This window comes from Haemorhous mexicanus, chromosome 15, assembly GCF_027477595.1.
Source record: "Haemorhous mexicanus isolate bHaeMex1 chromosome 15, bHaeMex1.pri, whole genome shotgun sequence".
Classification (NCBI taxonomy): domain Eukaryota; kingdom Metazoa; phylum Chordata; class Aves; order Passeriformes; family Fringillidae; genus Haemorhous; species Haemorhous mexicanus.
This window is the reverse complement of record NC_082355.1, coordinates 1,315,063-1,338,526: the sequence shown is the minus strand read 5'-3', so window position 1 is coordinate 1,338,526 and position 23,464 is coordinate 1,315,063. Positions and strand designations below refer to the sequence as shown.

The 23,464-nt window shown below is 48.9% G+C and overlaps 2 protein-coding genes across 2 annotated transcripts in view; one reads left to right on the top strand and one right to left on the bottom strand.

Moving 5' to 3' along the window:
- Nucleotides 1-634: 634 nt before the first annotated feature.
- On the top strand, nt 635-21,693 carry TTC1 (tetratricopeptide repeat domain 1). The gene is made up of 8 exons (XM_059860458.1): nt 635-683; nt 1,443-1,769; nt 10,657-10,717; nt 11,852-11,964; nt 12,149-12,185; nt 13,904-14,052; nt 15,980-16,034; nt 21,400-21,693. Exons 2-8 carry the CDS (start codon nt 1,452-1,454, stop codon nt 21,531-21,533), a joined length of 867 nt encoding a protein of 288 aa, XP_059716441.1. The 5' UTR covers nt 635-683; nt 1,443-1,451; the 3' UTR covers nt 21,534-21,693.
- Nucleotides 21,694-23,158: 1,465 nt separating this feature from the next.
- Nucleotides 23,159-23,464, bottom strand: part of PWWP2A (PWWP domain containing 2A) — a 29,947-nt gene continuing 29,641 nt past the window's right edge. The window contains exon 4 of the mRNA XM_059860456.1: nt 23,159-23,315. The gene's annotated coding sequence lies outside the window, so the exon portion shown is untranslated. The remainder of the gene's footprint in view (nt 23,316-23,464) is intronic.

The following is a 23,464-nucleotide window of genomic DNA, read 5'->3' as shown; positions in this document are numbered from 1 at the left end:
CAGTGAGGTGGTGGGGGAGAGCTGGACAGGGAAAATGAACGCCTGCACCCCGGGCTGATCCCCAGTGGGCAGCAGGAAGGGATGGGGATTGTGCCCTCAGGTGAGGCCCCACCTGCGGAGCTGGCCCAGCACTGCCCGGAGCTGGAGCTGCTGCAGCCAGGCCGGGATGAGCAGGGGATGGAGCAGCTCTGTCCGGGGAAAAGGCTGGGACAGCTGGGATTGTTCACCTGGAGAGGAGAAACTTTGGGGCGAGCTCAGTGTGGCCTCACAGGGCCTGAGGGAGCCAAAAAGAAACACGAGGAGAGACGGTTTGCACCTGTGTGGCCCTGGGGAGAAAGAGGCCACGGGCGGGACGAGGCACCTGCCCCCACCTGCCCTCACCTGCCCCCACCTGCCCCCACCTGACCCCACCTGCTCCCACCTGCCCTCACCTGCATTCCTCTTCCCTCGCCTGCCCGCACCTGCCCTCCCTCACCTGCCCTCCCTCACCTGCCCTTCCTCACCTGCCCTTCCTCACCTGCCCTCAACGGTTCTCACCGGCGCCCCTGACGTCATACCAGAGAACTACAGTTCCCGGCACGCCTCGCGCGCACCCCCTCGCCCATTGGCTGTCGCTGCCGGAAGCGGCGCCCTCGTGCCGGGGGTGTGGCGGAAGCCGGAAGCCGGAAGTGCGGCTGGCGCAGGTGAGTGCGGGCCCGGGGCCCGGGGGTCCGGTCCGCCCCGGCGGGACCCGGTGGGACCCGGGGCGATGGCCCTGATCTGCACCGTCCCCTCCGCTCCAGGCAGCGCGGGGCGGGCGCTGCGAGCCGGGCACGGCGCCCCTGGGGTCGTGGCGGGGCTGGAGGGGCCGCGCTGGGCCAGCCGTGCCGGGTGTGGGGTGCGGGGCCGGGGCCGTGCCGGGCTGGCCCCGGGACCCGAGCTCGGCAGTTCCCGCACTCACGGGCGCAGTGCCCCGGCCCCGTGTCTCTGCACAGGACATGGAATCCGGGGATGTTGCCCCCACCCCGAGAGATCCGAGTTTCCCTTGGGGATGTCAAGAGCACTTTAAAGATTTGTAAATGTGGACAAGAGAAATTAAATCATTAAATACATGCAGATGTGTATAAATATGCAAGGGGAGGGGGCAGAGCAGGGCCAGGCTCTGCTCCAGGGCCCTGCAGTGGCACCAGAGCCACGGGCAGGGGATGAGCCCAGCAATTCCCCTGTCCAGGAGGCAGCACTGCTGCCCTGGGCACTGCCCAGCCCTGAGCAGAGCCCAGAGAGGGGCTGGAGTCTCCTCCCGGGGGTGTTCCAGAGGGTTTGGGAAGGTGGGCGGGGGGGGCAGTGACCCCCTGTGGTCCCCTCCAGCCTCACCTCCCAGGTGCTGGGATTTGTTTGCTGCAGAGTCTGTTCATGATGATTACTGAGTGTCACTCCTTTCTCATTGCCATAACCCCTCCCAGGAGCCCAGCATGGAAGAATTTAAAGCTGCAAGCCCACTTGAGGAGTCCCTGAATCACCTGAAGCTGTCGGATCAGAAGGCTCCAGAGACTGGCCCCAGAGATGCCCAGCACCCCCAGAGCCTGGGCAGTGGCTGTGCCCCCTCCTCAGGCCAGGACCCCACAGAGGAGTGTTTCCATGACTGTCAGGACTCCTTTGGGGCCAAAGGAGCTGTGCTGGATGATGAAGGCAACGTTCAGGATGACGGGAGTAGCTCCAGGAAGCAGACAGAGCTAGAGGAAGAATACTTGCTAGAACTAGAGAAAGATATGCCAGAGGAGGAGAAACAGGTAATGCAGAGCACAGTACTGGTGTGAGGTGATCTGTGTGCAGGCAGTGCAGGTGTGAGGTGATCTGTGTGCAGGTGTGAGGTGATCTGTGTGCAGGCAGTGCAGGTATGAAGTGATCTGTGTGCAGGTGTGCAGTGATTGTGTGCAGGCAGTGCAGGTGTGCAGTGATCTGTGTGCAGGTGTGCAGTGATCTGTGTGCAGGTGTGCAGTGATTGTGTGCAGGCAGTGCAGGTGTGCAGTGATCTGTGTGCAGGTGTGCAGTGATCTGTGTGCAGGTGTGCAGTGTGATCTGTGTGCAGGCAGTGCAGGTGTGCAGTGATCTGTGTGCAGGTGTGCAGTGTGATCTGTGTGCAGGCAGTGCAGGTGTGCAGTGATCTGTGTGCAGGTGTGAGGTGATCTGTGTGCAGGCAGTGCAGGTGTGCAGTGATCTGTGTGCAGGTGTGAGGTGATCTGTGTGCAGGCAGTGCAGGTGTGCAGTGATCTGTGTGCAGGTGTGAGGTGATCTGTGTGCAGGCAGTGCAGGTATGAAGTGATCTGTGTGCAGGTGTGAGGTGATCTGTGTGCAGGCAGTGCAGGTATGAAGTGATCTGTGTGCAGGTGTGAGGTGATCTGTGTGCAGGCAGTGCAGGTGTGCAGTGATCTGTGTGCTGGTGTGAGGTGATCTGTGTGCAGGCAGTGCAGGTATGAAGTGATCTGTGTGCAGGTGTGAGGTGATCTGTGTGCAGGCAGTGCAGGTGTGCAGTGATCTGTGTGCAGGTGTGAGGTGATCTGTGTGCAGGTGTGAGGTGATCTGTGTGCAGGCAGTGCAGGTGTGCAGTGATCTGTGTGCAGGTGTGAGGTGATCTGTGTGCAGGCAGTGCAGGTGTGCAGTGATCTGTGTGCAGGCAGTGCAGGTGTGCAGTGATCTGTGTGCAGGCAGTGCAGGTGTGCAGTGATCTGTGTGCTGGTGTGAGGTGATCTGTGTGCAGTGTCTGGAGTGCTCTGGGGCTGACACAGAGGCACCTTTAAAGCCCTTGAGTGTCTGGTTTGACTGTTCTAAATCCCCTCTTTTAGGAAACCAATGTTTGTGCCTTTCCTTGCTGCTGTTACTCCTCACGTTCCAGGGCAGGCTTTGTGTGCCTCCAGCTGTGGGTGGGGTGGCTGTGACTCACAAATTAGTAATTTCAGCAACAAAACTCTCCCTGTTCCTGCTGTCACTGTCTGTGCATCCCTTGGTTTCCCCTGAGTGCCTGCAAGGTGCCTCTCCAAAACTCAGCAGAGTTCAGATGAAAGGTTGGTTGTGGGAATCCAGAGAGCAGGGGTTCAGTTGGAATTGATCCCTGTGGATTATTGGGGCTTTAATCAAACAAAACCACATTAAATGTGTGGGATTGTTTGCTTTCACTGCTGTCACATTGGACAAACTCATCCTGCAGCAGGGAACAGACAAATGCAGTTTTTCATCTGTAGAACCAATCTTTGTGTTAATATAGGAGTTCCTTGAGGGGGAAAAGCAATGCTGGGGAAGGACAACGTGGGTAGAGTCTCCTTGGAGTAGGAGTGAGACTGAAAGTACTTCTGGTCTGTGCTGGAGCTGGTGGGAATCCCTTTGGATCTCAGTTTAGGCTCTGAAGGGGCAGAATGATGCTGCCAGTTGTAATTCACTACAATTCAGTGGTGAAGAATGGGGTTGGCAGTGCCAGGAGGTGATCTGGGGCATCCTTTGGAGGATTTTAGTGCAAACCCGGGCCCAGAGCCAGGGGCATCTCTGGCACAGCCCCTCTGGCTGCCTGTGCTGCTGTTTAACTGTCCTGGGAACTTTTGTCCTGTGTTTAATTAGAATTTCCTTTATTGCAGAGCCCTGAGCATCCTGGAGTCCCTCTGGGAAGTCAGGGTCTTGTTGCTGCTGCTGTAGGAAGGAGTTTGTTTGATGTGGGGGTTTTTGCCCAAAACAGGGCATTCTCCAAATGCATCTCTCAGGTGCTGAGCAGAGGGCAAAAATCCTTCCTTGACCTCAGACACAAAAATCATTTCATTGCCCTTGGGTTTTTTCCAGTGTGAGTGAACAGTCCCTTTTTTCTCCTTGTGTTCATTCCTGTCCAATGAGGAGCACTGTCATCATGAGTCACACTGGGGCTGCAGCACCTGCCTGGGACTTGAGAGCTTCAGAGAAAAACTGCTGAAAACTGGGGGGAAATTGTTCTGGAACTGAGCTCTGAAAAGAGCAGCAAGCCTGGCAATTGGCTGTGTTAATTTTCCTGCTGTTCCTGGTTTGGGTGTATTTTTAGATAATCATCTCATTTTGCACATGGATCTTTGCCTGCTGTCAACTGACCAAAATAATTGGGAATGTTGAATCTTGGCACTCAGCTTTGTGGAACTCCACTGAAAGGGGCTATGGGAGTGCAAAACAACAACTGCTTCAAACTGGGAAGGTTTCCTCACAGAAAGGCTGGAGGGAGCTGCAGCTCTCATCTTTCTGCAGGTTTATTTCCAGTGGTGTTGAGCAATTCTGCCCTTCAGGGTGGTTTGTGATTTCATCTACCCAAACTGAGGGATTCTGTCTCTCACCAGCACCACAAGTACTGCATCAGCAGGTTTTTATGTTCCGTTGAGAGATTTCTGAATCTTGCAGGTTTTCAGATGTAGTTTTTTTCTCTAGCAAAGTGTTGCTGGTGTCTGATACAAGCAGAGCTGCAGAACTTGGCATGCAAAGCAGAATCAGGAGCTCAGACAGTTGTGACAGCCACTGGAGTGGCCCCTTCCATGATCTCCCCCTGGCCAGGTCACTCCTCAATTGCTGCTCCAACTCTGCTCCTTGTACTTGCTTCTGATGGCCATAAATTTATTTTTCAAACTGAAAATTTTCATTCTGTGTATTCTGATTATAAAAGATTCTGTTAAATGCTGCAGCTTTTAAGGAGAAGTCCTGCAGTCCCAGTCTGAAAACAGTGCTGTACATTCATTTACTCAGAACTTTTTTAAGCCTCCTTCCAATGACTCAAAAGGTTGGGTTTTTTTTTGAGAAGGGCAATGTGATTTTTCTATTTATTTTTTATTGCAGCTGCAGCAAATGAGACAGAAATAGTCAGAAGTGGTTTTTGGCTGCTGAGGTGGGGAGCAGCCTCTCAGCAGTCCTTGCTGGCTCATTGTGAGCACTCAGGGGGAGTGGAGCTCTGAGGGTGGTGGCTCACAGGGAAATTAAGCTGGATTTTTAGATGCAGGGCAGTGCTGGTTGAAGCAGACATCAAACAGCAGCCTGGTGCTGGCACCTGGGGAGATGGATTTGATCTGGCTGCTTGTCTAAAGCACAAAAACTCCCCAGGAGCTGGTGCTGCAGCACCAGCCACAAACTGTGGGCTCAGGGCACAAGGAGAGCTGGGTGTGAGCCCTGCTCCAGCCAAGCTTGTGGAGTTACACCTCCTGAGTTTGGGGTTTTGTTACAAAACCCACTGCTGGGTTCAGCAGCTGGAATCAACGGGCCCTGTGGAGTGGTGTTCAGTAAAGCCTTTTCCTGTAGGAAAAGCCTCTGATTTATTCTGGAGATACTAAGGCAGATCCTGGGCCTGGCTCTGGCTGTGTTTCAGATTCCAGCAGCCCAGAGTAAAACACTCACCTGTGCAGAGGCTGCTGCAGAGCTCAGAGGGAAGGAGCCAGGGAAGGATTGTGTGTTTTCCCTAATTACATTTCAGGAGTCCCACACAGGGAGATTTCTGGTGTTAAGCAGCAGGATTCCTTCCAGGGAGACAGCAGGGATACCCTGAGAAATCTTCTGTGAACAGAGAAGCAAAATAAGAACTTGCAGGGATATTAAGACACAAACCTGTAAGAAGTTCTCAAAACCAGAGCCTGATTCCTTGCCTGGGCTTGCACCTCTGAGCTTTTTGAGGATTGAAATTCACCTTTGCAGGCTTTGGTTGTTGTTTCACAAGGCTGCTGCTGCTGCCTCAGCAGAGGCACTGAGCAGCAAATTGCTTTTGATGCATTCCAAGCAGATTTTCTGGCTGCTTGTCAGTGACAGTGATGGTTTTGACGTGGGGCTGCTCTGCAGAATGACTCTGAGGACACCCAGCAGCTGTTGCAGGGTCATTGTTCAGCCTGGCCAGCTCTGAGGGCCACCCCTTCATGAGGAGTTTATCCAGTGCAGGGCTCCCAGTCCCTCAGCTCCTCCATCGTGGCAGATCCTGTCCTGTGGCAAGGACTTCAGCACCTGGCCCCTAATTTTGGATATGGAAGCCAGTGTTCTGTGAGACACTCAATAAATACCCAATATTCCTCCTGAGCAGTTCCTTCTCTCCATGTGCCCCGGATCTGCAGCTGGCTGAATCACAGTTCCTGTTCTGACAGCAGGAAATGGGTCAGCAACACAAGCAAGAGGAGATTCTTGAGGAGTGTCTTGTGAGCAGCTCTGTAAGAATGTGGTAGAACTGAATTTCAGAAATAGGATTGTTGAGTGATGCCTGAGATTCTTGCTGGGCTAAACAGTAAAATTTCCTTTTTTTAACCCCCTGGTTTTCTGCAGGCTCTAGGATATGTTAGAGAACATTGGCTTAGTGAAGACATTTCCTTTAAGGTGCCCCCTCCTCACCCTTCCTTTCCTCCCTGTGCTTTTGGGCTGATCCCATTGTTTTCCATAAGGGGAAGCTTCTGTATAGAATAAAGCATCCTGTCACATGTTCTGAGTTAAAGCCTGGAGAAGAACATTTGAGCAGTACGTCTGTATCTGCTGGAGTCATTAGTTGCAAGAGCTGGTGAGAAGAATTTGAATAAAAGCTGGAATTAGAATCTCCCTGTGTGATTTATAATTCTTTGAGTTTTAAACAAACAAAACTCTTTTGCTGAGTGGCAATTCAATAGGAAGAGGGAAAATTCACCCTTCATGTCCCTTTGAGTGCTGCTGTCTGATTTGAGTCCTGTGCTCAGCTGTGCATTTCTGTGGCTGCTGTCACATCCAGGCCTTTCCCCTGGTGCTGATGGGTTTGTGGGCAGCTCCTCTCCCTGCCCGAGGCTGTTTCTCTGCACACCAGGGATCAGTGGCACTCTTGTCACTCAGGAAGGGCCACACTTAGGCTGGGCTTAACTGGAGCTGGCAGGGAGGGCTGTGACCTCCTTCCCTGGTCTGGCAGTGCTGCTTCCAATTCCATGGGATTTGGTAGTAGGAGGAGTAAATTCTGTTCCGTGGAATCCCAGGGAGCAGGGCCAGGCCAGGTCCATCCCTGCCAGTGCCCTGGCACCTCCCAAGTGCAGCTTAGGGGCTTTGGGGGTGTCTCCAGCCTTAACCTGAAATCCAAAGCCTGGGATGCAGGCTAGAGCAGTAGCTTCCCAAAACTGCAGGGGGAAGCAGACAGCTGCTAATGAGTGACTGAGCAGCGGGACTGGCAGCTGAAAAATGCATTCCTGATCTGTTTGAAATTCCAGTTTGTGTGCCCCCTCTGAACTGCTGGAATTTGGATGTCCCTGGCTTGGGTGACCTTCCCAAGGGACTGAGGGGCAGGCTCACTGGAAGTAGAACCTCTCCAGAACGGGAGGCAGGAACAGTTCCCAGCAAAGGGAAATCAAGGGATCAGTCCCAGCACAACAACAGCCAGAGGAAAGGTTGTGGGCAGTGTCACAAACTGAGGCCCCCACTGGCTGCTCAAGGATTTCACTTCAGTGCACTTTCTGTTGCACTGCTCACTTCCCAAGGAAACAGGCAATATATAGGTTGCTGTCTTCCCTAATAATGCTTTTATTATTATAAAAATTACATTTAATATCCAAATAAAATTTATTTATAATTATTATAAATAAATGCTATAAAATTCTATTTTATATCATGTTTTTCTTGTTAACCCCGAGTGTTTTGGCAGAGCAGCTGAGGTGCAGGGACTGTGTGGGATTTAGGTTTGTACTTTATTTTCACCAGGCCAGGCTGTCCCTTGTCATGACTTGAGGTCACCTCCAGCAGCCCTGGCTTTACCAGGCAGGTTTGGGTTGAATACTGATTTTTTCTGAGTATGGGATTGGAATTCAGTATCCAAATTGAAACATTTCTAATCAGATCCCGTAAGAATCATCCCCAGTTACATTCAGTTATTTCTTCTGAACTTCAAAAAATATTTAAACCACATCACAATCAGTGCCTGCCGTGCAATTTGTCATCTTTGCATTACTAGAATTCACAAAAACCCCCAAACCCTCAGGTTTTGCTGCCACTGAAGAGCAGAAAATCCTTCCCTGGGGAGCTGTGGCTGCCTGCAGGGCTGTGTGGGAGCAGCCCCAGGGCAGGAGCAGCCCAGGATGGCTTTTCCTGGCATTCTGGGATTCAGGCTGACCTCATTCCCGGCCAGGGAGGGAGGGAGGCAGCTCCTGGGCTGTGTGGGGGGACACTGTGCACATCCCTCGGGACTGATCCCTCCCAAAGCTGCTGGGAATTCACCAGGGCAGGGCTGGAGTGCTTTGGGGTTTTCCCTGGATCTGAACAGCTTCTCCCAGCCTCCCTGCAGCTGAAATGGAAATCCTAAGAGTTGTTCTGTGCTAGGAATTTCTGTTCCAGGAATGTCTGGGTGGAGGAATAAATAATGCATTTATTTCACACCCAGCCTGCTTTGCAGGGCAGTGCCTTTAGCATGTGAGGGGCTCATCCATTTTTCATGCTCTCACATTTTGTGGAAAAGCCAGAGGAATTGGCTTTGAGATGTTGCTTCTTGGTCAGTGATACCTGAAATGTAAATCCATCGATGTGCAGGAGGTTCCCTGCAGACTTCCCCTTTTTAAAAATACTTTGGCCACTCAGTTTGGAAGTAAAACCCATAAACCAGGGATTTGGTGAAAATGTTGGTCAGGCTCTCCCAGAAATGCAAGTTTTGAGCCATTGCTGCTTTGCAGGGAGCAGAATAAATTACAAAATCATGCACAGAGCTCTTAAAAGTGCAGCTTTGTTGTTTTTCCTTTTAGCCCTTTTTTAATATAAAGCTTATTCTTCTGAAGCTTTCTTGCTGCAAATCACTTTTTATATTAGCATTTAATGCATAATTAGGGTAAACATGTAATATTTTAAAGTAATTTGGATGAAATGAAACAAAATATTGATAATACAGGTGAAACTTTCCATCCAGCATCCCTTGATTCCAGGGTTTCTGCCTCAGGACTGCTGTGAACACGCTGTAGTTGTGTTGATAATAAAAATCCTTTCATTCTTGTGGAGCTGTAACTGAACCCTGTGCAGCAGAGAGTGCTCGTGGCACTGAAAGGCCACTTCTAAATAGGTCATGAGCAATGAAGTCAGTGGGGTTTGTGTTTCAGGCAGCCCTTCCCTCACTGAGGGCATCTGTGGAGATCTTTCCAGCAGGATCCTCATCTCAGGCCTGCCCTGTGCTCAGATGGGGCTGCTTTGTTCTGAGCCACGAGAGGCTGGGATCACTGTCACCCTTTGTGCACTGCAGAATATTTTAAATGCCTTTTTGTGGGGTCCAGGCAGGAATTTCTGTCTGCTCCCTGGAAAACTGGGGTGTAGCAGTTTCCCATTCCCTGTGCTGAGCAGCAGAGTTCTGCATTACACAGAGATTTGGGATTTTCATGCAGCCTGAAGTGTGGAATTTGGCTGTTCATGTTTAGGAAGCACCTAGTGTGTCCCTTGGGGGGTTGATCAGCCCTCCCTGGGCAAAGGCACTTCCCAAATAATTGGGCATGGTTTGTGTGCCCTGTCTTCTGTGGGGTTTCTTTAAAAGGTGAGCAGGGATGGCTATTGGAAAAGCTGATAAATTGGCAATAGGAACAAATGTGATGGTCTGGGCATGTCTCAAAGGGGTCAGATGAGATTCTGCTGAGGAATTCCTGCCATGACTCAGTGTCCTTCCACTGAGGCTGATCTGTTCTCAAGGTGTGCCAGTGGTCAGGGGAATCAATTCCCAAAGCCACAAAAGCAGGAGGGAGAACCTGGGGTTTTGAGCTGTTTGTCAGCTCCTTGGCATAGCTGGGAGCTGCTGCAGTGCTCCACACTCTGTTCTATATTTAGCTGTTTCCAAGGAGATGTTCTGTGTGATATTGATAATTGCATTAATCCTTGATTCACACAATCTGCAGGAAAGGAAACTGCTCCTTTTCCTACTGTTGGCTTTTTAATTGCTCAGTGATCTGTCATTTACAGACACCTCCAGTGAAGTCCTTTGTGTGCTGGGAGAAAATCCAGTGCTCCAAGGATGGTTTTTGTAGCACTCCTGAGCTCTGTAGTGTTCCTGCCCTTGCCTGCTTTGTTTCAGGAGTGTCTGCAGTGTCAGGGGGTGGCAGGGATGGCTCGGGGACATCCTGGGTTTTCTGTGTCACAGGCTGGGAGCCTGAGCCTGGCCTCCCCTTGTGCCAGGATGTTCATGGTTGAGAACACAGCTCTGCTCACACGTGCAGTTCTCACTGCACAAAGAACCTGCTTCTGGGGCTTCACTTACTCCCCCTAAGAAATCTTTCAGGGCAGAAATCTTTCTCAGCCTGGACCTTTTCCTTGTGCATCTCTGAAAATAACCAGAATTGCTGAGGTGGAATTATTTCAAGCAAAACTTGTGAGACTTTACATTTAAAATATATTCTGCACAGTTGACCTGCGGTGAGTGAATTAAATGGAGTTGGAAAGGAGAAGCAAACAGCCAGTAAAAGCTGATGTGTTGGTTTAGAGCATGGAATTCTCCATGGATGCTCTCCCTGCATCCTGGTGGCTGTGGAGTGGAGCTTTTTAATTGCCTTCCTGTTACACTCCAGTGTTTCATGGATATAGAAAGTATTTCATGTCACAGGGTCTACAAGCAGATCTTGGCAGAGTTAAAACTCTTCAGGTTCTGTTTTATTCTGCTTCCCTTCCATACTTTATTTGGAACTGCAGCTGACCTAGTTGCTCATTTCAGTGAAATACTCTGAGACATTGTCTTTCCTTTTGCAGAAAAGAAGAAAGGAGAGCACGGGGCTCAAGGAGAAAGGAAATGAGCACTTCAAGAAAGGAGGTGGGTTGGTCATGTCTGAACACCCTGTGAGTGTTAGAGAATCCCACATTAGTCCTGAGCCATCCTGGGGGTGCTGCAGGAAGCTCTGAGGAAGACCTCACACCATCCTTATTGAATTTTATCACCTCTTGCATTTTTTATCCAGCTCTAGAGAAGAGACAGAGCTATCAGAGCTCCTTTAGAGTTGTTTAAATCCAAAGGTTTGGATACTAAAGCAGGATTCCCATGAAAGCTGAGTGTGTACATACAAAACATTTTGGACTGCCTTCCCAGAGCCAGGATTTCTGTCACTGATCAAAAAAGGCTTCCCCGGGGCTCTCAGTTGGGCTGATGGTTGTGCTTAGAACTGATGCAACATCTGGGGCTCTGTACTGTCTTTATACATTGATTTTACCTTTATACATTGATTTTAGTGAACAAACAGACCTTTATACATTGATTTTAGTGAACAAACAGAAGGGGGGAAGTGGTTTTGACACCTGCCTTTGATTGAATCTGCTGTGGGTGGAGGATTTCCAGAGAAAGCAGGAATTGCAGGTTCCTGCCTCCCTCAGCAGGACACAGGCAGGGAATCTGTGTGCCCTGGGGCTGGAGATGCCTTGTGGAGTCCTAAGGGAACACAGCTCTGGAATGATTGAACACAGCTCAGGATGATCCCCAGCTCTGGAAGGCATCAGAGAGGGCAGGAGGGAAGTGCTCAGCCCAGGAGAGCCACAGGCCTGCATTGTTGCTGGAGTCTCACCCCTGGCCTCTCCTTGGCAGCCCCTCTGATCTTTCAGTCAGGTGAAGATGATGTGGCCATAAAAGCTCCCTGCAGCTGCTCTGAGCAGTGCAGTGACAACTTTCAGCACTTCATCCAAGGGATTCCACCTCTGCTCAAAGAGGAAACAATGTCAGGGATGGGAATTACATCCACATCCTGCTGCACTCATTGCATTCAGCTCAGTATATTCCTGCTTTAATTTGCAAAATTAAGTAAATCCTAAAATAATCAATTGTATTTATGAACTCAGTAATGATCTTTGATTCTGGTGTCACATCACCAAATACTGAGAACTGTTTCCCAGGGAGCCTCAGCCATGGGGTTCAGTGGTTCGAAATGAATGGCTTGGTTTGGGTTTTGTTGCTCTGCAGACTATGGAGAGGCAGAAGACTCCTACACCAAGGCTCTGCAGATCTGCCCAGCCTGCTTCCAGAAGGACAGGGCTGTTCTGTTCTCAAACAGAGCTGCTGCAAAAATGAAACAGGTCAGTGCTGCTTTCATTCTGTGTCACACTGGACTGAGTCTGGCACAAATGCAATTGTGAAGTGATCAGAGCCCTCCAGGACCATCCCCACCCTGTCCCCAGCCCAGGGCACCGAGTGCCACCTCCAGGGCTGGGGACATGAGGAAATATGACTTCAATCTAACAAAACTGTTTTGTGTTCTAGGACAAGACAGAGGCTGCCCTGAGTGACTGCACCAAAGGTACTTTTTCCTCCCTGTGCTGTCCTTGTGCCAGATTTTTGTACATAAATTGTGTCATTTAGTGCCTTTACTGCAGAGCTGGAATTTTGGGCATAAGGGTCTTTAAAGAATTGTACAGAAAACACCTGATTTGTATTACTTATTTTGTAAAATGTCTGTCAAGCCTTTCCTATCTGCAGTAATTTACTTTCTATTCTCTTGTACCATAAGGCTGCAGTTTGCACTTGTTTTTAAGAGGAAAGTCTTTTCTGTGGAAACTGTTTTGCACACCTGTGATTTCAAACCCACTTCCACCTGCCATCCCCCCCAAATCCTGGTTTAATCCCAGGTTCCAAAGAACTCTGAGGCTTCATAGAGTTAACAGCATTATCAAATCCCTTTCCTGCACAGCTTTTGCTTTGTCACCAGGGCTTATGTTCCCCTGTTCCTGCCCTGCACAGTTCTGTCTCTGCACCTTCTGGTGGAATCAGTTCAGCTGTGCTTTGCTTTATTGCTTCCACCCACTCACCCACCCTCGAGTGTTTGTTAAACTCCCTGTGACAGCTGGGGAAAAAATCCAAATTACCAATCAGAGAACTAATCCAGTGGCTGTGTGCCAGCCCTGCCTGCACAGAAATGGGAGCTGTGCTTGCTGAAAGGGCTCCTGGAGGTACCAAATCTTCCCTGGCCTCTCTCACCAGGGCTTTGCCTGGTTTTAGAGCTGCTGCTTTCTGAAAAACACCTTGAATTTTGCAGTGGCTCAGAGGAAATCAATGTGCTTTGAGCAGGGAGACTTCAGCTGCCAGGGCCTGACACTCCCCAGGGACTGGAGCACAGCAGAGCAATTCAGTCACCTGCAGCTTGCTGACTGTGCCATTGCCTTTGTCCTTGCCAGAAGATAAACTGGAATATTTACCTGGATAATCTGAGATATAATTGTCCCCAGAACCATTTTAATGAGCTGGGAATTATAAAATGGACAGACCTTTTTCTGTGGTGAAAAATCTTTCACATTCCCAATTTCTGTGGTGAAATCTTTCACATGCCCTGTTTCTGTGGTGGAAAATGGATGAAGGAATTCTTGAGGAATTACCATGTGGGGGTGACTGCTGAGTTTAGCATTCAGTCTGAACTGCCACTGCAAAGAGCCCTGGCTGCCAAGGGAATGAGGGGAGGAAGAGCTGAGATTCAGTCAGGATGCCCCTCTGCCAGCTCTCAGGGCTGAAATCACTGTTTGTGCATTCCCAACACAACCTGAACTGTTTGATATTAAATTCAGAAGAGCTCCAGAAATTCTCCTGGAGTTTGTCTCCACTTGAACTGAGATAAGCGTGGCAAGGCTGATTTTCCCTGCTGTGTGTGTCTGGAGGGATGTTTAACTTTAGCTGCAATCTAATAATAGCCACTTGTTAAACACACAAAAACTGAAATATCTTGCAGGTCCTTAAAGTTTCTGTAGCATCACTTAGAATCCCTGCATGGATAGGATTGCACATTTAAAGCTTTGTGATCATAAATCACTTCCATCTGTGAGAGGTTGTGGACATTAAATGAAATATGATCATGAGACTGTCCCAGGCAGCTGCTTCTGAATTCCAGCTTAGCTTTAAGCTGTGCCTCTGCTTGATCCTGAGTTACATTCTAAGGACAACTTACAAATATAATACACACTTGAGAATTCATTTGAGGGCTGGAGAAATGTTTCAAGTACAATCCTGGGCTTTGCTTTTGTTTTGCAGCTGTGGAATTAGACCCTCACTATGTCAGAGCTTTGCTGAGGAGAGCAGAACTGTATGAAAAAACAGAAAAATTAGATGAAGCTCTGGAAGATTATAAGGCAGTCCTAGAAAAAGACCCCTCAATTCATCAAGCCAGAGAAGCTTGCATGGTAAGCTTAAGCCTTTCAGTGAACTTTGGCCTAACTTATTTATCCTTATTTTGGTTCAGCTTCACACCAGTGAACCTGCAAAGGATTCTGCCTCAGAAGGAAAAAGAAACTCACGTGCATCACCTGCAGATTTGTCTCTAAACCCACTCTGAATATGTTGTTACAAAAGTCTTCTTGAAAGGCTTAATTGTTTTAAATCTCCATTTGGGAAAATAAATCATTAGCAGTGATTGTGCCCCCCTTTTCCCCACACTGTGGTGTTGTAAGTGACAGATTAGGAACAGCTTTTATGGCATATTAGGCAAGAAACCTTGCCTGGAATGATTTCCTGGGGGACTGGATCAGTTGCACTGATGGCAGAAAATATTCTGCTTAACTGTGTGAGTGCTGTTGGTGGTGAGGGGTGACCCCATAAAACAGCTGAGCTCCCATAAAGGACCTGGAGCTGGGCTGGGGCTTCCCCTGGGCCAGGAGCAGCTCCCCAGGGAATGGGCACAGCCCAGAACTCCAGGAGGGTTTGGACACTGCTCCAGGGATGCCCAGGAGCAGTGTCCCCTGGGGTTGTTGGGTCTGTGCAGAGCCAGGAGCTGGGTTGGATGATCCTGGTGGTCTCTTCCCATTGAGGATAATCCAGGATTCTGAGTCAGACCCTCAGGGCTGGCTGCTTCTGTTCAGGCTGGCTGGAGCCCCAGCACTGTCCTTGGAGCCCTGCAGAGCCAGGATGTTCTCCCAGTGGCTGGCCCTGATGATCCCACAGCAGAGCCCTTGCCCAGCCCCAGCAGGGAATCCCCAGCAGTGCTGCTGCTCCTTCAGGTCCAGTTCAGAGTGCTCAGTGTTTATTCCTGATTTCTGTGCCTGGGCAGTGCAGAGGGTGGGCTTCACCCCCTCCTGCTCCCTGAGCTCCCTTGGCTAGGAGAGCCTTTGGCTGCAGAGCCCTTTGGACAAAATGCCCTCAAATTGCCCTGCCCTGGCATTTGCTCTGTTCTGCCTTCAGCTGGTCCTTGTCAGATTTGAGGGAAGAAGCAAACTATTGAGAGTAAAGCTTAAAACTCCCTTCTTGAAAACCTGTTAAGGAAATCCTGACAGCTATAATTTTACACTTTTCAAATATTCATCATAAATCTCTAAATTTCATAATGAAACCCCTCAAATTTCAGCTGTTGACTCCACATGCCTGGTTACATCTCTAACCTGGAGGATTTGCTCTGTTGTCAGGTAAAAGTGTCTCTGCTTTGTTGGAATATCACTGGATCTTTTCCCCCTCACTGGCAATGAAAATGATGTCTCAAGAAAATCTGCAAATGGGCTTCATTCACAGTTAGAGCAAATCTTCCTCCTCCCTGCCCACAGGAATGATCTCACACTGCTCTAGGGAATGTCATGACCCTGTTAAATGAGAGATTAAAATATGAAATGCACAATAGTTCTCTGATTCCTGATTTGGTACCTGCTCCAATACTTGAGCACTGTTTGTATTTCAGGAGTGCAGAGCTGGGGTTCTGATTTCAATCCTCAGTTATTTTTGACTTTTTCAATGCCAGACTAAGCAGTTTGGAATTATGTTTGTGCTGAAATCACCCCTATTGCTTCTTTCCCAGAAAGTTTCATTATATGGAAGCAGTGGCTAGGTTTGGGTTTTCACAGGTGTGTAACTGTTGGGAGAATTTCAGCCTCCACACAGTTTCTGAGGGATTTTAGGGCAGATGAAGTGATTTGCCAGAAGCAGCTGTGGTCTGGGATAAGTATCACAGACACCAGATAAAAATGGGTGTCCATAAGGGTATTCCTGGAGTGGGAGATGCTGAGGCTCTGCATTAGCAGTGTTCTGGAACTGCACACCAGGATTTGTGTCTGTCACTGCTGATGTCCAAAATGGGAGCATCAGTGAAAGCAGGGATCTGATTCCAGTTTTTCTCTCTCTCCACAGAGATTACCACAGCAAATTGAGGAGAGGAATGAAAAATTAAAGAAAGAAATGTTGGGTGAGTAGCATGTACTTCCATAAAAACCTTCATAATCTACTAGAAAAAAATGCATTAATAGAATATCTTGTATAAAATTTAAAGGAGGTAAATCTGAAAGGAAATATTTGTTCAGTGTTAAACAAAACTCCTGATTTCTTTGTAATTCTCAATTGCTTGGTTTCACCTTCAGTAAATTCGAGATAAGGAATTCTCCCATGCAGAAAAGGCCATGAGTTCCATTTAAAGAAAGAAAACTTAAAACCTTCTAAAACAATTTCATATTGGTGTATGTAAGAGCTGGGGAAGGTGGTTTGACACCACCCAAACTGCTCAGCCCTTTCTCCCTGCAAATGAGCCCTCAAAGCAAACATTCCCATGAAAGGGATAAACCAGAGCTTTCACTAAACCTGTGCCTAAAGGAACTCCCCCAGCTGGAATAACTGGGCATGTTTGATCTGGGGGCTGAAGAAATAAATGTGATTCTTTCTGTAGCACTTCCAGCCCAGAGACCTCCAAGCGTTCGTGTTTGCCCTGATTTATTCAGCATTTCATTGCCTTGATTTATTCAGCATTTCCTTGCTGTTTGGTTGGAGGCTGAATTGGACCTAGCCAGGGTTAGCACCAGGAGTGGAATTGCCATTCCTAAGGCAGTGTTTGGCTGCTCTGCAGAAAATCAGGTTAAACAAACTCAGCCTGTCTTTCACACTGATTCTTGGTATATTTGGGAAGAAGAGACTGTTTCAGCTTATGCTGATGTTTCTCTGTAATTTCTTTTCTGCAGCCTCTGATTTGCTCTGGCTTTGTTCTGCTCTGACCTAGCAGAGTGTCAGTGAGGCTTTGCAGAGCTTTACAGGATCAGAGCCTGCTTCCCCCATTGTGCTGAGAACAAGCCCCAAATAAAGCAGGTGGTGGGGCTATAAATAAATGACAAATGCAGAAAATCTCCGGAAGGATCAGGCCCATTGGTAGGACATGGGATGGGTTTCAGCACAAAGTAATATGAAAATAATTCCTGATCTTTGCTGAACTCTAAAGGGCCTCACTAATCACAAGGGATTTGACTGGAACAGCAAATCCAGTCCCTGCACTGCTGCTTTTTTCCTGGGTGTCAGACTAGGTGGGATCTCTGTTAACAGTGTTAATACTTTAAAAGTGGCAGTTGAGATTTCAAAACTGGGCTGGGCTTTTGGGAACCACTCAGACTGTTTCTGTTGGGATTCTGGAGAGAGAAATCCCTTCTCAGTGATGTCACACAAGGAGTTCAAAGAGCTGGAGAGCCAGACTGAGAGCAGGGTAGGACAACACAGAACCTGTGTTCATCCCCAGCCTCATGTGTGGCAGGGGTTGTCACAGCTCTGCTTAAGTGACAATGATGGTGGCAGTGGTGGCTGTGGCTGTCACACAAACTGAGGGGTTTCTACAAAACATTCTCCTGAAACGAAGTCAGGAATGTGGGCAGCTCCTTCTCCTGAGTGTTCCAGGGTTCCCTGTGTGCTGTTGTTAGGGGAGGCAGTGGTGATGCCATGGAGGAAGGAAACACTTCCAAGGTTTGCAAAGTGCTGCAGCTCTGTCTGAGGTCAGGAAAGCCCTGGAGGGGGGCTTGGATGGAAGTTCTGGAAAGTGTGGGAGAAGAGAAACTTGATGGAATGTGGTGGTTCCGAGATTCCTTTGGATTGTTTTGTTGTGCAGTGAATTTGTTTGAAGCTGTTCCCACTTCCCCACCCTTTCTGATGGCATTTCCCACTGCCAGGATGGAGCTGGCTCATGGCACTGTGGCTGGAGCTGTGTGACTGGGCTTGGGCAGTGCCAGGGGGACATTCCTGCCTTCCCAGGGGGCAGCTCAGGTGCCTGGCTTGTATTCCAGACTTTTAGGCTCCAGCACAGCAAGTCTGAGGCATCCTGATAGTTCCAGGCCAGGCCTGCTGCAGGAGCACTGACTCTAGACTGAAATTAGGAACAGTGTCCCCATTTGTGCTTTGGCTCCTTTGGATATTGAGCTGATCCTCAGTCAGTGAATTGGCCTCTCCTGGTTTTGCTGAGCTTTTATTCTTTCAACTCAAACAAGGCCTGGGTTGCCCGGCCATCTCCCACTGTCATGGAACTGGAGCTGTGTACAAACAAAGCCAGATAAATGGAGTGCATCCTCCTCCTTCCCAAGTGTGTTTCCTGTTTCCCAGGGCTGCAGCTCATTTCTGTCAGGGGCTGAACCCCCTGTGCAGTGCTTGTGTGTAAATAACCCAGAGCACACATTCCTGGCTGGATTTCCTTCTGGCCCATGTGACTGCTGAGCTTGATGTCACCAGGAGAATCTTGGTTTGTGGCCAGGCCAAGCCCACTGGTGTGAGCTGTGTGTCCCCAGGGATCTCCTTTTTGCAAGGCTGACATTTGTATTTCAGTTCTTGCCATGCTGGATCAGCTCCTCTACCACTGAAGTTTGCTCAGGATGAAGGGAGCCCTGAGCTCCCATCAGAGAGCTGCACTTGGAGCAGGAGATGAGAAATCCAAGAGCTTTTCCCTCTGTACTTCTGAGCATCCTCTGCCCCAGTGACTGAGGATGTGAACAGTGACCATTCTCTGGGGTGTTCTGTGTTTCTCTCCTTAAAGCCAACGATTTGCAGTCTTGTTTAGAGGCTTTTGTAATTACTGTGATATGTGGGACCACTCCTTTGGGGAGAGGGTGTGAGGAGAGAGGAGCTTTGGAATGGTTTTAGCAGTCTGGGGGCCAGAGCTCCTCACCTGGGCCTTCCTGCCCAAAAGAGATTTATTTCTCCAGCTACCTGAGATTGGCAAAGACATTTATGAGGCTTTGTGCCTAAAGAATTATGGGGTTTGTTTGGGTTTTTTTTTTTTCTGTTGACAGTTATGTTGTGTTTGCAGCTGAGCTGCTAAACCCCAACCCTGCACAAGGTGATTTTAAGTAGTTAAATCAGAGCCAAATTACAGTTACAGTTCAGTCCTCATTTACCATTTAGGGAAGGGAGAAGGATTTGCCCTTGCTCTTTTAATTGCTTAAAAATGTTGGTAATACAAGAAGTTATACAGAGAAGAGACCTCATCAGGAAATTTGTCTTTTCTCCAAAAGAATTCTTTACACAAGCAAGATGGAGCTTTTCAACTTCCAAACCTCACATTAGCACCAGCAACTAAGCCAGAATTATTGCCAGAAAGACTGAATAGCAATTAATTTTGGCTGTTACATCTTAATGTAAATTGTGAGTAATCTTTTCCTGCATCTGCCTCTTTCAATAGGGTGTTGAATTGCAGTTTAGGTGAGTAATGAATCACAGACTTCTGAGCCCTAAATTGATTTTTACAGTTCTGTTTTCTTGTTAACCTCTGAATATTTGCTTTGGTGAAAAACCTGAATGTGCTGGAGTTGCAGGTGGAAAATAAACAGGGTGTGTTTGAAAGAAAAAGAGCAAAATGTGTGAGAATAAGGGCAGAGGGAGGAGAGGGTGACCCTGCTTGGGGACAGGGAGTGGTGGAGGCTGGGCAGCCTCTGCAGCTGAGTCCCAGCTCCACGTGGTGCCTTTTCCTTCCTCCCAGCACAGGCTGTGAGGGAGCTTTTCTTTAGCAGGGGGTTGCAGTTCACTGCAGCCCTTAATTTAGGGCTGAAAGGAGCTGTGGGAGGAGGAGACAGAGCTCCCCTACAATGCTGGCTCTGTGTGTGCCAGGACAGCAGCAGCAGCTCTGGGCTGGAGTGCCCGGAAAAGCCAAAGCTTTCTTCTGCCTCATTAACAATTAATTCAGTGTGGCTGCCCCAGAGCCTGCCTGGGGAGGGACAGAGCAGGAAGGTGAGCTGGGATGTGCTGCTGGAATTATCATAAATCCCAAATCCTTGCTGTGCTGGGGAGCTGCTCCAGCTGCAGGGTGGGTCCTGAGGCAGTCAGGGGGTGGTTATGGGTTTGGCACAGAGCATCCAGCTCCCTGCAATTGGAAAAAAACTCTCCAGTGTCCTGCCAGTGAAGCTCTGCTCTCCTGCCCAGCTGCTGGGCTGGGGGGCTCCAGCCATGCCAGATTCTGCAGGATTCTCCACTGAGACACTGCTCAGCCCTGGCCAAATGTTTGTCCAGAAGTACAAAAAAACCTCTTCATGTGACTCAGACAGATGCTACCAAAATGCTTTTATGGCCAAAATGCTTTCAGGGTGCTGCCTAAAGGGATGGATGTCATAGTTAATTTATCTTCAACAGGTGTACCTTAAAAAAAATAAATAAAGATGTACAAAGAGGTTAATCCTACCTGAGCTGCTGCTGGAGTGACTTTGGTCACATCCCTGAACCACCTCATCTCTGAATTCCCATTAAAAAAATCAAGTTGAAGGAAACTTGTGTCTCCCCACCCATTTGCTTTGGTGGGCTCAGGGATAAGGTTGTCTTTTTCCAGATACTGGGAAGAAATCCTTCCCTGGGAGGGTGTGAGGCCCTGGCACAGGGTGCCCAGAGCAGCTGGGGCTGCCCCTGGATCCCTGGCAGTGCCCAAGGCCAGGTTGGACAGGGCTTGGAGCAGCCTGGGACAGTGGGAGGTGTCCCTGCCATGGCAGGGGTGGAATAGATGATTTTTAAGGTCCCTTCCAACCCCAGCCATTTCAAGATTCCACTGCTTCAGTGTGCCCTTGCCCCAGAGGCCCAGGTGAGGTGAGCACAGTGCCAAGGGGTTCTCAGGACTCCAGGCCCCTCCAGGCAGGAATAGCTGTGGCATTCCCAGGTGTTGTTCCAGGCCCTTGGCTGCTGCAGCTGCTCAGTGGATTTTCCATGGCAGCAATTTCTGTTGTCACACTCAGCTCCCAGCAAAACAAAACCCATTCCCTGAGGATCAGTGCAGCTGGGAGCTTTTGGAAAGATGGGGTTTGCCTGGGGAGGCAAACCTTGAGAAGGCTTCAACTTGTCCAAACTTCTGCTTTTCCTTTGGGAAATCTACAATTCTGCATTGGAACCAGGAGGAAAAGAATGTTTTTCTTTGAAAACTGGCCATCTTCTTCCCTTGTGTTGTCATGCCAGGGTTTGTGTTCAGGCAGCAGTGAAGTTGTTACCTCTGCTTCCTGTTTCACTTTATCTATTCTGTAATTTCTCTATGGGATCTTTTTAAAGGATGTCCTTTTGTTGTCCTTTCCCTCTTACAGCTGTAGCAAGATCCATTTTCCAGAGTCAGGAATCACATGTGGTCCTTATACTGACAGGACTCTATTAACTCTCATACCCTCTGGATATTTAACTGTGATTTTTAATTCCTGCTAAGAGCCTAAATATTAACAAAATGCAGAGATTTCCTCAGCATTTACCTGTGCTGGATAAATCAGCAGGGCTGGGCTGTAGCTGGGTGTAATTCCATGGGATTTTCCTCTGCTCTGCTCTCACTGTGTTCTCTTGGAATGTCACTGCAGGCAAACTGAAGGATCTGGGCAATTTGGTGCTGCGTCCCTTTGGCCTGTCAACAGAGAACTTCCAGATCAAACAGGATTCATCAACTGGCTCCTACTCCATCAACTTTGTTCAAAACCCCAACAACAACAGATAACATGGATTCAGTGTGGCTCTGCACATCCCGTGCCAGGATCCAGCAAACCAACACCATCCACCCCCAGGGCAAGAGGAGACTCAGCACACTCATTTCCCAGCTTGTGAAATTATTTGCAATGTGGATGTAAAGCAACTCATTCAACTTCTCATAGTGATAACTGTGTCCAGTGTGTGATTTATTCTTTTTTTTAATTTATTTTTTCCCCTTCCCTTGCGGTGTTTGGCTTTTCCAAGAGGCAGTTCCTTGGTTTGGCCCACTCGGTGCTGGCAGCAGCAGCTCAGGGGAATCCAAAGGCTGGCACAGAGGCTGGTGGTGTCCTGGGGATGGGGAGATCAGCAGCAGCACTGCCCCACCCTCAGCTGGGTGGGACTGGGCCCCTGGACACAGCTCTGCCCTGGAACCATGGATCTTCTAATAAAGGCTTGGTACTTCTGCTCTTGGGCTTGTGAGGTTCTTGCCTGGGCTGAGCCCTCCCCAAGGGGGGTTTGGTGTTGAAGGTCCCACAAAAAACACCTGGCAGGACATTCATAGGAAGCAGTGGGGTGTTTGGCCCTGCTTGCAGCAGTGTTGTCATTTAACTTCATGCCACCCTTCCAGCAGTTTGTTTACTGGGTATTAATTTTTCTGAAGGCAGCAATGACATTTTGTGCCTCCCCCTCCATCTGCACACCTTGTAAAGGTACTTCAAATGAAATGTGCTTGTCTGAGATCCGTTCATGATGCAGGGATGCACGGGAGTTGATTGCAGAAGGTCTCCACAATAACTGGACCTTGAGGACTTGGAAGTTTCTAGAATGAGATGACCACTGAGGTCCCTTCCAGCCCAAACCAGGCTGTGATAATACAAATATAAATATATGTGTATATATATTTATATGTTCTGTTGTGGTGGTTCATTCAGGTTTTGGAGAGGGTGCCTTTTGTAATTCCTGCTTTCCTGGGGTTTATCAGTGCTGAAGTGCTTACATTGGAGGCAGATTCTGCAGTTGTCTCCATGCAGATTTCAGTACATGATTTAATTAAATAATTACCAGTGGCTGCCTTGGCTATTGGGTGTCATCTCCAATTCATTTCAGGAAGTCTCTGTGTGTCTGAAATTCAGGAGCTGCAGCCTTTCACTGAAAGGAAAAGCCTTTCCAGGCACAGCAGGTTTGGTGCTTTAATGTCATTTTTGTCTCTGCAGCTGTGCAGAGTTGTTTTGATTGTTAAACTCTGTCCTGCTGCATTTTTAGTTTAGTTTTAGTTTAGAGCTGGGCCTGGGGTTGGATCAGCTGTGAAACCTCTGCTGCCTGAGCTGAGCTCTGCAGGGAAAACTCAGTGGCTTGGGATTAGCAGAAATGTTAATAATCTTCCCTGAAACCTGGAGCAGTGCAGAGCAAAGGTGCCCAGGCTGCTGCAGGGAGCCCTGGGCAGGGCTGGGCTGGGTTCAGGGGCAGGCCCCAGCACCAGCTGGCTCTGCTTCCACTCACCTGCAGCATCCCAGCACACCCCTGACATGGACAAAAATGGAGCCACTTTGGAACTACCCTGGGTGCTTTAAATTTTCATTTTTTTAATAATTCTTTAACATTTCCTTGCTCTGAGCAGTGGGTTTCTGTCCCTGCCCACACTGTGTGCAGTGTCACTCACCCGTGGCTGGCTCTTGTGCCCAGTTACCAGTGGCCTTTTCCGAATCCTTCAGGGACAGGATTTCTGTTCCTTCCACTCTGTTCCTGCTTCACCCCTTTGAAAGCCTGGGGAGCTGCAAATATTCCTTCTCAGCTGGAAACTGGGGAATTTCTGGGAAATAGAAGCACAACAAAGCTTTTGAATTTCCTACCTGCTGTGCAAACACATCATCAAATCATTGTGCAACTCCCCTGCAGGATGCCTGATGTGCACCTGGAGTTTCCAATGAAGGGAAGGGCAAAGGAAGCAGGACTGCAGCT